Source organism: Lolium rigidum, chromosome 7 (assembly GCF_022539505.1).
Source record: "Lolium rigidum isolate FL_2022 chromosome 7, APGP_CSIRO_Lrig_0.1, whole genome shotgun sequence".
Classification (NCBI taxonomy): Eukaryota; Viridiplantae; Streptophyta; class Magnoliopsida; order Poales; family Poaceae; genus Lolium; species Lolium rigidum.
In genome coordinates this window covers 279950678-279964807 of record NC_061514.1, presented here as the reverse complement: position 1 = coordinate 279964807, position 14130 = coordinate 279950678, and the positions used below count along the sequence as shown (strand labels likewise).

The following is a 14130-nucleotide window of genomic DNA, read 5'->3' as shown; positions in this document are numbered from 1 at the left end:
AGATCTACTTGCCCTCTACTTCTAACTAAACCCTAGCCTACAATCCATAGGCATTGATAAGTTAATCCCTTGTCAAACGGATAGACAGAAGATAGACAACATAGCTCCGCTATGGCGGCACCCTGTAAACACATCTATGATCGTATACTGGATTGCTAGCAGCACGTAGGGATCCTCCACCGAGGGGACCCGAAGCTGGGTACGTCGTGTGCCTAATCTCGACCCCGGAATCTCCATCGTCGCTCTCTCCCGAAACCCAAGTCTACAATACGTAGGCATTGCCGAGGTGATCCCTCGTCACCATCAATACTAGATCCTGTTCCTCTTCTTCTTCTAGTATTTCTTTTGCAGCCCCCGAGGATTTTTCCTCCTTCTCCTTCTTTTTTGATTTCTTCGGCTTTGTAGATCTCTCTGTTATTTCCTCCCAGAACACACCTGGTGGAATTGCGAGGCACTGCGACCCGATATTTGCAAGAACATCGGCTTCATCGTTGCTCGGTCTGCTGATATGATTTACCTCGCATCCATCAAATAATTTCTCGAGCTTGTTGTACACTTCTTTGTATGCCACCATGCTATCATTGACTGCGTCACATTGGTTCATGACTTGTTGGGCCACGAATTGTGAGTCGCCAATGATTTTTAGTCGAGTTGCACCACAAGCTTTCGCCATCTTCATCCCGTGTATAAGAGCTTCGTATTCTGCCTCATTGTTAGACACATTTGGGAATGTCATCCGTAAGATATACTTTAATTTGTCGCCTTCAGGTGATATGAGTATCACGCCTGCTCCAGCTCCTTCTACTCTCTTGGACCCGTCAAAGTTCATAGTCCTGGTTCTCGATAAATCTGGGGGTCCTGTATTTTGCAACTCCATCCACTGTGCGATGAAATCTCACATAATTTGCGACTTTATTGCTTTTCTTTTTTCATACGTGATGTCCCGAGGAGAAAGTTCTATTCCCCAAAGAGAGACACGACCTGTAGCTTCTGGATTGTTTAGTATATTTGATAGAGGTGCCTCATTGACCACTACTATCGGATGTGCCGAAAAATAGTGGCGCAATTTCCTTGCGGTTGTGAACACTCCATATGCTAGCTTCTGGTACTGCGGGTATCGCTGTTTTGAGGCGATAAAACTTCACTAATGAAATATACCGGCCTTTGCACTCCATGGAGTTTTCCTTCTTCTTCTCTTTCGACAACTAGCACCGTGCTGACCACCTGAGGTGTGGCTGCAATGTATAACAAGAGGGGTTCCTTCTCTTTCGGCGCCACCAAGATTGGTGGTGTCGAAATTGTGCGTTTAAGATCCTCGAAGGCTCTATCTGTCTCTTCGTTCCACTGGAAATTTCTCTCCTTGCTTGATTAAAGCGTAGAACGGTAACGCCTTTTCTCCTAACCTAGCGACGAATCTGCTTAAAGCTGCGACTCGCCCAGTTAACTGCTGTATTTCTTTCAACTTTGTTGGCTTCCTCATTGTTACAATAGCTTGGATTTTTTCGGGATTAGCTTCAATCCCTCTTGCTGAAACTAGGAACCCGAGAAGTTCCCCTGCAGGGACGCCGAAAGAACACTTCGTTGGGTTCAGCTTTAGGCAAAACTTGTCGAGGTTGTCGAAAGTTTCCTTCAGGTCCTCGATTAGCGTTGCCCCCTTTTTTGATGTTATGACGACATCATCAATGTACACTTGTACGTTTTTCCCAATCTGTGTTGCTAGGCACTTCTGCATCATCCTCTGGTACGTTGCTCCCGCGTTTTTCAGACCAAAAGGCATTGTTCGATAGCAAAACACGCCATAAGGTGTGATAAATGATGTTTTGACCTCGTCCTCTTCTTTCAATCTGATATGTTTATAACCAGAGTAAGCATCCAGGAAGGAAAGACGTTCACATCCTGTCGTAGAGTCGATAATTTGATCGATCCTCGGGGGGGGAAAGTGATCCTTTGGACAATGTTTGTTGAGACACGTAAAGTCGACACACATGCGAAGGACTTTAGTGTTTTTCTTCGGGACCAATACTGGGTTTGCGACCCACGTGGCCTCTGTATGCAGCTCCTTGATGAAACCAGCTTCTCTCAGTCGATCGATTTCTGACAGCATAGCTTTGCGGTTTGGCTCCGAAAAACGTCGCAAAGGTTGTTTTATTGGTCTCGCTGCTAGTGGATCCAAATTTAGGTGGTGCTCGGCAAGTTCCCTGGGTACTCCTGGCATGTCAGCTGGACACCATGCGAAGATTTTCCAGTGCTCACGGAGGAACTCGACGAGCGCGCTTTCCTATGCGAGGTTCATATCTGTCGCGATAGATGTCGTCTTCTTCGGATTTGTCGGGTGAATCTGCACCTCCTTGGAATCCTTTGCAGTGTTAAAGGTTGGTTCCTTGTTAGGCCTCCCTACATCTGGCAGGACATCATAATTAGTCGTAAGCCTTGACTCCATGTATTCTGCTTGCATCCCGAAAGTTTCTGACTGTCAATGGAAATCCTTGTCACATTTATCGGCTAGCGCAAAAGCTTCCTTTGACTGTAATTGGTCCCTTAGGTCCAGGTAACCTCCACAACAAATATGTATAATGTGGTACCGCCATAAACCTGGCATATGCTGGGCGCCCCAACAAAGCGTGGTACTGTGATGGGAAATCTACGACTTCAAACTCCAGCCTCTCTATCCTGTAGTTTTCTCGGGTCCCAAACTGAACGTCGAGATTGATCTTCCCCAACGGATAACTTGGCTTCTCCGGCGTAATTCCATGGAAACGCGTATCGGTTGGCTTCAGATTTGCTAGAGATATGTTCATCTTCCTTAGTGTATCTGCATGCATAAGGTTTAGGCTGCTGCCTCCATCTATGAATACTCGCGATACGTCGAATCCCGCGGTTACTGCTGGTAAGATAAGTGCCGACTGCCCTGGTCGAGGAACTTGCTGCGGATGATCCGCTATTGTGAAGCCAATGTCTTTGCCCTGACCAATTGAGGTACTCAATCGTTGGTGGGGGCATATTCTCTGCCATGAACACCTATCGCGAGATTACTTTCTGAGCTCTATTGGATGGCCTGCCTTTCTGAATCATCGAGACCGCTCCATTGGAGTTGGGATCAACGTAAGGTGGTGGCGCTGGTGCTGCCGCTATTCTGAGCTGATGTCGATTTTCGTCCGTAATTGCGGGAGGAGGTGGCAAGTGAATTTCACTCCTGGGCCCTTGCGGGTTTCTATTTGTCGCCTGGGCATTGGCGTGCCCTGCCCACCTTAGCATTGCCTAAAAATTTTGGCAATCCTTTTGCAGGTGTTCTGACTGTCTCTTTCCATTGTTGTCGAGATAAAAGTGCATCTGGCATGGCCCGTTCATCATCTTCTCAGGGGACACAAAAGGTCTCTGGAACCTAGGCCCATTATTTGGCCTGTTATTTCGAGAGTCATCTCTATTGTCGCCTCGCTGCTCGTTGCTCCTTTGATAATCATCTCTATTGTTTCCTCCAGCGCTTGCTCGAAATCCAGTCGAGATTTGGCCAGGTGCATCGTAGTTTGAGTATTGCCGAGAAAACCGGCGTCTATTTTGATAATTTCGACCACGGTCCTCCTCTGGTGACCTATGCCGTTTGTTGTGAACAGCATCCTCTCCATCTGCCCATCTATTTGCTATCTCCATCAATGCAGATACTGTCTTTGGGTTGGTTCTTCCCAAATCCTCGACAAAATCTCCTCGTCGGATTCCTGCGACAAACGCATCTATCGCTCTCTCATCAGATATATTCTCTACCGAGTTTTTGATGATATTCCACCTTTGGATGTACTTTCTCATTGATTCATCCGGCTTTTGTCGACACGCTCTCAACTCCTCTAGTGATGCGGGTTTTTGCAGGTAGATCGGAAGTTCTTGACAAACACATCCTCGAAACTATCCCAGCTGTCGATGGATCCTGGGGGAAGCTTCTTTATCCATGATCTTGCGGCTCCACTCAGATGTACTTGGATGCTTTGCATGGCTTTTGCTCTGGCTCCTCCTATCAGCTTCACCGTCTCAAGATAATCGACTAGCCAGTCCTCTGGATCCTGCAGGCCGTCGAATTTTTTGAAGTTATCGGGTAATTTAAATCCCGAAGGAACTCGAGTTTTCGGACCCTCCTTGTAAAGCATGGCAACCCACACATGTCCTCGTCATCTAACTCTGGGGAGTGTCGATGTTCCCTTCTATTTTGTCATGCTCTGTCCACTCGTGCTTGCGCTGCTGTGTCTCGTGCTCCACTTGTTCTCTCGGGACACGGCGGCTGGCTGTAGCGGGTCGTGGACTATTTTGTCGTGCTGAACCTTCGGGAGGCGTTGTCACAAACGCCGTTCCCATGGCCCCAACTCCTGCCATAGCTATATTGTACAATGCTTCTCGTGGATCTCCGGGAGGTGGTTTGGATGCAAGGATGAATGCTTGCGTCGCCATGTAGCCACCTTCGGGTGTCTTAGGAATAATGTTCCCCCTCGTGTCGATTGACATAAAAGACATGTCGAGGTTTTGAACTAAGTTTTCTCTCTCTGCTTCAGGTATATTTTGCAGGCGAGATCTTGCTCTCCTTCGAGCTTCCCTGTGACTATCTCCCGAAGTTCCTGAATGTCGACTTAGCTCCGCTCTTCGCCTGCTTGACGCAGATGTTGCTTCCTGCCTCCTATCCAACTCGATTTTCTGTTTCTCGAGCTCCCTCCTGGTGCGTGCGAGTCTATATTGATACGCTTGTAACTCCTCAGGTGTCGCCGTGATGGTCATTGGTTCTGTACCATCAATAGCTCTTGTGACTCGGTCCCACACTGCTTGCGGAAATCGCACCATCTCTCGTGTTCCTGGTCCGATATATTTTGTCCCCAAACCTCGCGTGAGATCTACGGGATCGACGTACGGATTTCCCGCATCGTCGAAAGCCTCTGACGTCGCTGGTTCTTCCCGGCTTGATTCTCCAATTACATAAATCTGATGATATTTTGGATTTTGAATTTTGTCGAGTTTGGTGACACCATCATAGAGATTGGTGAAGACCTTTCCAACAGTGACGGATTTGTCGATGAAGTTGAAGCTGTCGGTGTCGCTCGAGTCATCGCTTATATAGGAGTCCGCAGATGACTCGAATGACATGTCGCTGAAGATCCTGACGAGTTTTTCGCTTGCCTTGGTGCTGATGAAGCGTGGCGACGAAATCTCCTCGTCGCCTGACTCGATGGATGATGTTGAGCTTGAAAAATTAGGATCAACCGCCGATAATCCCGACGAGATCGGAATTTCGAGACGATACGTTCCTTCTTTCTCGACGCGGAAGTGGAACTTTCCAAACGTCATCTCCATGGGCTCCTCCAGATACGCATATGCATCCAAACGGGAGGGCGGGTGAGGAACAAAATCGACTAGACCAGTTTCGATCTGTTTACCTCTGTCCAGAGCGTTGCTTGCAGTTGATGAAGTCGACGATCTTGAACGTGCCATCGAGATCAGCTCCTTGTCTCCTCTAGATCCCACAGACGGCGCCAATTGACAAGGTATTAACTTGTCAATGCCTACAAGTCGTAGACTAGGGTTTCGTTGGATGTAGAGGGCAAGTAGATCTCGAAGGTTTCAGCCGAAAAGTACTCGACGATATGAAAGCTAGGGTTTGTGAAACAATGATTCGATGCTTTCTTTGTCCCTCGACTCCCCCTTATATAGGAGGTGGAGCCGAGGGATTCGTGATGTACAAGTTACAGAGTCCGGGAAGGTTTCCCACTTCTCCCGTAATATTACAAGTGTTCTCTCCTAATACAACTCTAGCTTTCCTTAACTAGCAAGTTGGGCTTCCGAATTCTCCTTATCCTTCGGGTTGTGGGCCTTCAGTAAACCCCGGGTACTATCTTCGGCAGTCCCATTGGGGATGCCTATGTCAGTTGGTGACCCTATGATGCAGGGGTGCATATGGATGCATAGGTTATTGAAAAAAACAAGTTCTGCTGATCCAGCACCTCGTGGAGGTGTCATTCCTGCTGCCTCGAAATCCTAGTGCGTGTCGTAGTTCTCCGCCATGGTATACGCATGTGAACATGGAACCCTATATAATTTCGTTAAAATACAATTGCGAGTCCTCTCGTATAGTGTGCATAACATGGGGTTGATTCTTTTCGGCCGGCTTATATTATGTTCGCTTGTGAGATTGATGTGTGACACTTCAATTTCTGAACTACCTTGTGATTCTTTGCATTTGTTGTTGTACTACTTTTGTTGTGACAATAATGTATACATTACTCATACAATGTTTGGGACTCATGTGACTTACCAATGCCACTACCTGCCTTAGGAAAGTTGCGTGATAAACATCTTGAATCTGCTTTAAATTTATGATCTGACATAAATGTTATATTTATACAAACAACAATTTAACATCGAATGTATTTGTACATGATTTTATCCAGTTTATAAAATGTTGGGATCATGAACTCATACTGGATTGTGGAACTGACCGTTTGTTTGGAAGTGAAGTGGTGTTGATTTTTGTTTGTGCTGAGTTGGTAGGTTCTTTTCACATGATTATATCAAATAAAGTATATTCTATTCCGTATTTATTGACATGCAAACTACAGGGTAATTCTAGTAAGAAATGCAATTTACAGTTATCTTAACGGTTTTGTTTTGGGCGTTGTCATTTCAGTTTATTTATCAGATCTACCACTATTATTTCATAATAAATCATTAGTTGACATATAAAACACACATAGTTCATTTACATTTACAAGTATAGCCTCATATATATTGTATTTGTTTGTGATTTTATAGTAAGTCAATTATATAATACATTTGACCATCATGTACAGCTCAGCCAAGAACAAAGGTGGTCAAATGTTTGTGATTTTCTATGTGATTGAACTTGAGAGTAGTGTGTATTGTATATCATTATACAATTGACTCACTATAAGATGTGATTCCATTATTTCGTTATCCCTATCCATTCGGAATTGAGAAAACATGCAATCCGTATTCGACCAACCTCCACTCTGCATTCGTATTCAATTATGTTTGTATTCACATACGTATTCATTTTGTAAATATGAAAACGGGTATGGGAATGGCACTATCTGATCTGAATCCAATATATGAAGGTATCAGTGTTCATGCGCATTTTTTAGTGTCTAGCGTGAGTCAATTGTTTCTCAAAAAAAAAAAGTCATCAATCCATGTTACTCCCTTTGTTTTCAAAACGTAGTGTGTAAATTACTGACGTAATCCTATTTGTACTCCGGTACAAAGCGTACAATTGAAGTTTGCTTCAGATGAAAGTTCAAAAAAAACTAGTCTACATTTGACGACAAATATCTGGGAAGGCAGCTGAAAGGCTCACTATTTGCCTCGTCGCCGAGCACTCCGGAGCACACATGGGGGCAGCGCCAAGGAGCACGTCAGTGGCGGCATGAAAAGAACGGTCCATGCATTCGAAAAACGGCTGAAAATATCACGGTGCTTGACAAAATCGCAGGTCCAACAACTCTAGACTATGGCACTTGAGTTGGTGCAAGCAGAAAGCGCGAAGTCTCCTCTACGTGACAGAAGCAGCATGCACTTCGTCGAGAGCTGTTCAGTTTTATATGGCAAAAGTCTGAACAAACCTTCAACTCATACGTGAAGTCTGAATCGAACCCTAACCTCTAAATCCCTGATTTTCGAACCCTGATATCTCAAATCCTGGTCGTCCTGGTTATCTTCTGGCTATCCTCAGTTTGTGCGCTGGGATTAGTGACATGGCAGGGATTAGGGGTACATCTGGGTGCAGTTGACCCACGGTGGGTTGGTCCAGCTTGTTTCGGCCCAACACCTCCCGACGCAATTCTCTTCATCGCAGCCGGCTCGTGTGGGGAACGAAATTAGGTTGGGGATTGAGGACAGAGGCCGCGGCGATGCTGAGGTCATCCTCGCAACGGAGCCGCCGCCGCTGCCGCCGCAGGGATTAGTGAGCGAGGGCGTGGCATTCAATCAGCCCTTCTCGTGTGGGAGGAGCGGGACGGCGGCGTGGCGAGGCGTCACCTGCGCGGGCGGGCGAGCGGCTGGTGTGGATTGGCTCGGCCTCTCCGGCGCGGACGCGCTCCGGCCGCCTGACCGGCTCGACCGCTCCGCGTGCTCAGCCTCGGGGAATGCGGTGGCTCGACGGCTCTCCTTGGGCTGAAGCTCCTCTTCCCTCTCCCACAACGCGGTGCTGGCCGGCGCACACGGGTGTTGGTGCAGTGCAATGGCACCGCGATATGGTGCCGACGCACTCGAGCAAGAAGGATGCTGGTAGTGTTATGGCGATGTAATGGACAAGTTGTAATGCAAGAGTTTGTTCTCAATGTTGTCCAGTAAATCTGTTTGGTTCAAAATGATGCAATTGACAAATATTTTCACTGCAGTTTGCTGTCAGTAATATGCAATTGACAGGTGTTCACTGCATTTTGCTAACAATACAATTTCTTGTCAAACTGATGCAGGGAATTTGATATAGCATTGACACAAACTGTTATAGATTCAGATTGGGTAGTACAATTAGTATCAGCCACCATGGATCGAAAGAAACAATAGGCATATTCAGTGTACCCGGAGTATATTTTTTTCAATAGCTCAAAATAACATCTAGAGTATTGAGGACATAAGTTTGTCATCGCAGAAGTAAAAAAGGAAACTGCAAATGCATGTTCATGATCACTTCTTGGCCTTCTTTTGCCCCTTCCCTGATGCATTACATCTTTGCTTCCCTTCCTCTTTGTTGAACTGGATTGAGTGGCTTCTTTTCCTTTGGTTATGTGCCTGGCTTGCCCTGACATTTGCTTCAGTTTGTGATTGCTGGTCATTGATACACCATGATGAAATATCAGTTAGATACTGTACAATCTGCACTTAGCAGAAAAGAAAACAACAAAACTGAGTATAGTCTCGCGCGTATCTCCGTTGGTAGGCATCGAGGACGAGAATATTTGTGGCATGTGCCAAAACAAGCAGGCCCGTTTACTAGGTTAGACCAGCCCACCGTGGAGTGAAATCCCCACATAAACCAGCTCTGTTCCCCTAATCCTTGCCACGTCAGCGAAATTTTAGTGCACAAACAACACTAGAGCAGAAAACGACCAGGAAGACCAGGATTTGAGAGATCAGGGTTCGAAAATCAGGGATTTGGAGGTCGGGGTTCGATTCAGACTTCACGTACGAATTGAAGGTTTGTTTCAGACTTTTGCCGTTTTATATTGTAGCATGGACTTTCCGAACCAGAAGACCCAAATATCTTCCACGGTTTGATCATCCAGTAGGCGAGCACGAGACCTCAGCATACCTAATGCAATGCACACCGAGGCGTGACAAGGTTAATGGTTGGCGACACCACGTAGGTGAGCTGTTGTCAAAAGATTCTTTCCTCGTGTAGCCATGTACATACATAAATAAACATACCAACATCGTTTATAAAAGAATGTTCCTGATTGTAACACTTGCCATGGATAATTGAACAATGCCATCGCCTTACATACAGTATCAAAAATGAAGATGTGAACTGAGCCAGAAGTGTTCTTTCTGCATTAAGAACTAGCTCCATGATTTGTACAACACTTCCAGCCTCGGTCTCTCAGCTATTCCATCCTTGTGAGCACAGGTTCAGATTAATTTAGTTTGCTGCTGGGGGTACTTCCAAGGCGGCGTCTGACAGTTTCTTCTTGAAGTTAAGCTGAGCCTGCTTCCTGGGCTTGGCAGGGTCTAAAGACAAAACGAGAAAGTTATTTTAGCGCATGGACAGTGCGTAGCTACGAGTGATCTAAACAGGGGTGTGACAATTCCAAAGTACAAACCTGGTTTGGTTTCCTTGTTGGTGGATAGAACAGTAGACTTCCACTGATTGTATGCTTGCTTTTCCATCTTCTTGTGCCTTTTGTGAGTTGGTAGCTGAAATTGGAAGAATCGGACAGCAATTACAGCAATGATTCAAAAGAATGAGCAGACTACAACTGTGGAATATGTGAAACAAAAATTCATCCAAATGTAGATCTAAGGTTTCTCACTAGAGGCTAACTAAGTGATTCACATGCTTGACGAACAAGAAGCTATAATAATTACTACCTGCAAGTTCGTGATGTGTGCTACATAGATGCATTAGAACCACAAACTGAAGTAAATAGCAATGGTTCCCTTTTAAGAGAAGTTCTGTCCTACAAGGTATAAATGTACCTAGCTAACACTGGCAACATGATGAATATGTATTTGTTCTTTTCAGCCATTCAGTGTGAGCAACCTGATCTGATCATACTTCAATCAGCTAAAAATGGCAACTAAAATCTTCTTTTTTTTACAGGAGGTGACTAAAGTCTTTGATTGCACAGTTTTACCGATAAACTGATTGCTGAACGCTAATGAAGAGCAAGGGTGTAACATGGATTATGTGCAGCAAGCAATATAGCTAATATAATCCATAGGCTACATATGTATGCTGCTACAGCTTGCATTAAGCCATATTGTTGGACACTGCACTATTGTTGCTTTTATGGTTCAACATTACAATAAAAAGTTCTACAGCAAAAATCTTATGAACATAAATAAAACTACTTGCATCAAGCAAAACATGTATGGCTACTGAGTTTCTTCTTTGGCAATCAAGAAAAGGAATGTCACTTAAACAAGTCTTAGTTAATCGAGTACCAAGCATCTTATAGCTTTACGTCATGCATTTCAAAAGTAATAAACATAAGCAGGTTCATACATCTAGCTCATCTTGGTCATCGCCCGATGATTCATCAGAGTTATCACTATCATCCTCATGTTTCCTTTTGCTAGGCAATACATCCAGCAGCTCTGCAACAACAATTACAAATTACAAGTTGTTGCAGAAAATGGCAATCCACAAACTTTTACCATGCTAGTTGTCAAAATTTGTTGTGCTATAGCATGTTCAGGTACCTCTGTTCCCTTTAATGGTAGTTGGATCCTTCTTCTCCTTGGCTATTCCAAAAACATCAAAGCAAAGATCTCCCATGGATGTTGAAACCTGTAAGCAGCACAGCTGACGGTCAAAACAGGATGATTTGCACCAACCTAAGCATGTCATGACTACACACTAGCATAGATGAGATGCAGGAACAAACAACAGCATGCAAAAGGTAAGGCGATCCCTTACCGTTGTAAATTCAGAGCTAGAAGTACCACACAGGTCGATTAGCTTTAGTTTGTCAACTTTGAGCTACATGGAAAATCAGGAAAGTTCAGCACCACAAGAAGCAAATCATTGATACATCAGCAAAAACGAAGCCATTGTTACTGATTCCATTATCACCTTATGCCTCTTGGCACATAAATAGAATGCTGCTGCGGTGAACACTGGCCGACCAAAGTCGGTGCTTGAGCGGCGAGAAGGAGGCAATGCAGCCAAGAAACGCTCCTTGTAGCTGAAAGATACAAACGTCACCTTCAGTGCGTAATTCGAGCATCAAATACTTCGCATCTCACACCACATTACAGATTCAGCGTTCTACAGCAAGTTAGGGGACTTGCGGTACAAGAAAATTGGCAGAAGAGAGCAGACTTACAGTGCCAACCCCTTCTGCACAAAAGGTATGAGCCTGACACAGCCGAACTGGATGCCCAACTCACGCACATCCAAGGTCGTCCTGCAAGAACGAAACCGCTCGTGTTCATCAGGGACTGTTACTTGAACGCGTCAATTAGTTAGAGAAACCGAAGCGCAGAGTGGCATACTTACTTGACGCCGAGCCCATTCTGCAGCGCGTTGAATGATCTGATGTACGCCTTGTCCGACATCCCGCTCATCCGCACCGCCTCCGCGCGGTCAAATATCACCTGGAACCTGCGCAATTCGCACGCAAGTCAGACGCGGCGCGCCTTCGATGAGGAACAGCGGTGCGCGAATGGGCAGTTCGTCGAGCAGTTGGAGAGCAGAGGGGGACTCACTTGGTCGCGGCGATTTCGAGGCAGATGATGGCCTTGCACACCTCCCCCTGCGCGAAAGCAGCGTCAGAGAATGGGCATAGAGAGAGAAGGGGGGAGGGAAGGGACGGCGCGGGTTGCTCACGATGCCCAGGACGGAGGAGTCGAAGTTGATGTCGCAGAGGCGGCGCAGCTCGGCGGCCTTGCGGACGACGGGGCGGGAGCCGGATAGGCCGAGGCGGGCGGCGATCGCCGACATGTCCATGGCCGCCGGCGGGTTGTTGGCGGGAATTGGCGCGGAGCGGGAGCGGGAGAGGGTGGCGGTTTCGGCATTGGAGGGGAGAAATAGCGGCGATGTTGGTGGTTTTGGAATTCTTTTGGCGGGGAAGAGGAATGGCGCGCGATGGGAATATGCTGGTTTTCGCGCCTATGCGGTTGCAGAGTAGGTAGGGTCGTGGCCGGGATGGGTTTTGTTACTGGGCTGGGCTGATCTGGGCTTACGGGTTGCATTTCCTCTTTTTTTTTGCCAAGAGAAATGGTAAGGCCTGCAAAAGGTGAGCAGCGAAAAATACTTTTTACACTTCACTTTTATAAAAAGCGGTCAGGTTATGTTTTCTTTTGCGAAACACAGTACCAGATGCTCACACATAGGTACATACACTTACCCCTATGAGAAGAGAAAAATACTCTTTACATTGAGTGAGCATGAGCACCAGTGCTCTCAGTTTTTTAAATATTAAAAAAATTATGTATTTATGTTTCAAAAAATCATCATATTTATTTCATGAATACACATATATGTTCCGAATACGCGTGAGAAGTTTCGCTAGAAGTTGCATTGTATTTTGAGCTACAGGAAAAAAAAACAAATTTGTGGTACGTATAGGGACGTATATTTGTCAGAAATTTATCTTTTTTGTATAGCTCAAAATATAATATAATTTTCTCCAAAATTTTTAGTGTACCTTCGGAATATTTACATGTATGTAGGTATTTAATTTAATTTTTTTAGAATTCAAATAATATGATTTTATAGCATCAGGCTGGTGTTCATGTGCTATAAAGACACTTTTCGCTTTACATTTCACTTTTATAAAAAGCGGTCAATGTCATTTTTTTTACGAAACACAGTAGAGACGCAGGCGCTCACACATACGTACATACACTCACCCCTATAAACGCACCCACACCCTACTCCTATGAGCACCTCCGATAGAATGAGTTCAAAAAACTGATCAAAAAGGTTCTAAATTGAACAAGTCACCACGGACGCCTCGCTGTCGACGGGAACAAAGTTTTAAATCTATGATTTAAACTCTAGTGGACTGGGGGTGTCACTGCTCTCCTAACCATCCAACCATAGATTGGTTCTCGTCGGATGATATCATCGAATCTTGATTCAACCCACGTTACCTTCCTGAAAATACAACCAATGGTTGATTCTCATATTTTACTACTACTATCTCCGTTCTAATGAATAAGATTTATAATTGTTTTTTAAGCGAAAATGATGGGATTCCCCCTGGGGATGAAACGTTCCGCAACCTCCTACGTCCGCGCGTGACGCGTGTCCACGGGACCCACCAGATCGCTCTCCTTCCTTCCTTTGCTGGCCACTCATTTTCCTCGTCTTATCCTCTCGTTTCCCATTCTTTTTTCTGCAGACCAAGGAGACAAGGCGGAGGAAGCCGGCGGATGAGGCCAGCAAGGGAGCCTCCCCTCCCCGCACGAGCTCGAGCTCCAGCGCGGGTGGCTGCTCCGCCGCCGGCGAGGGCATCAAAACGCGGAGGCGGTCGACCTGCAGCATGCCGGCAGCGAGCGTGAGGGTCTTCGCCTCGTAGGTGTTGGCGGCGCAACGGCGACGGGCTGGGCCGGCGGCACCAACGGGACGGGATGAGCCGGCGGCGAGCGTAGACCTCATTTCGTCCTCAAGTGCGGCGACCTCGCCACGAGTTTCTCCACCCATCCTTGCCATGGCCTGCCCGAAGCCGCCTCCATCTCGTGTTCCTCTACTTTGTTAGGAGTTTTGCTGTCTTAGGCCTGCAGCGTTGCTACCTGCAGAGGCCGATTTTGCTATTTAAGGTGTCCGACATTGCTACCGGCGGAGGGTAGATTTTTGCTATGGGCGGAGGCCTACTTTTGCTACCCTAGGCATAGGGTGTTGCTACTAGAGGCTTCTGACGTTGATGTCCTAGGCAGACGGAGTTGCTGCAACCTCGAACGGCGTTGTTGCTAGCA

At 46.1% G+C, this 14130-nt stretch overlaps 1 protein-coding gene across 1 annotated transcript; it reads right to left on the bottom strand.

Annotated features, from left to right (window-relative positions):
• Positions 1 to 9546: 9546 nt before the first annotated feature.
• Positions 9547 to 12157, bottom strand: LOC124670042 (origin of replication complex subunit 6-like). Its single transcript, XM_047206559.1, has 10 exons — positions 12038 to 12157; positions 11917 to 11963; positions 11708 to 11812; positions 11535 to 11615; positions 11282 to 11393; positions 11126 to 11188; positions 10909 to 10996; positions 10712 to 10803; positions 9807 to 9900; positions 9547 to 9714 (listed from the first exon to the last, which is right to left on the bottom strand). The coding sequence occupies exons 1-10, from the start codon at positions 12155 to 12157 to the stop codon at positions 9626 to 9628; spliced, it is 891 nt and encodes a 296-aa protein (XP_047062515.1). The 3' UTR covers positions 9547 to 9625.
• Between the last annotated feature and the right edge of the window lie 1973 nt (positions 12158 to 14130).

Excerpts from the sequence above, each read along its gene's own strand:
- LOC124670042 (XM_047206559.1), bottom strand. The coding sequence starts at position 12,157 with ATGGACATGTCGGCGATCGCCGCCCGCCTCGGCCTATCCGGCTCCCGC. Across the intron at positions 11,616-11,707 it reads CAGAATGGGCTCGGCGTCAA|GACGACCTTGGATGTGCGTG; the intron begins GTAAGTATGCCA and ends TCGTTCTTGCAG. Across the intron at positions 11,189-11,281 it reads TATGTGCCAAGAGGCATAAG|CTCAAAGTTGACAAACTAAA; the intron begins GTGATAATGGAA and ends TTTTCCATGTAG.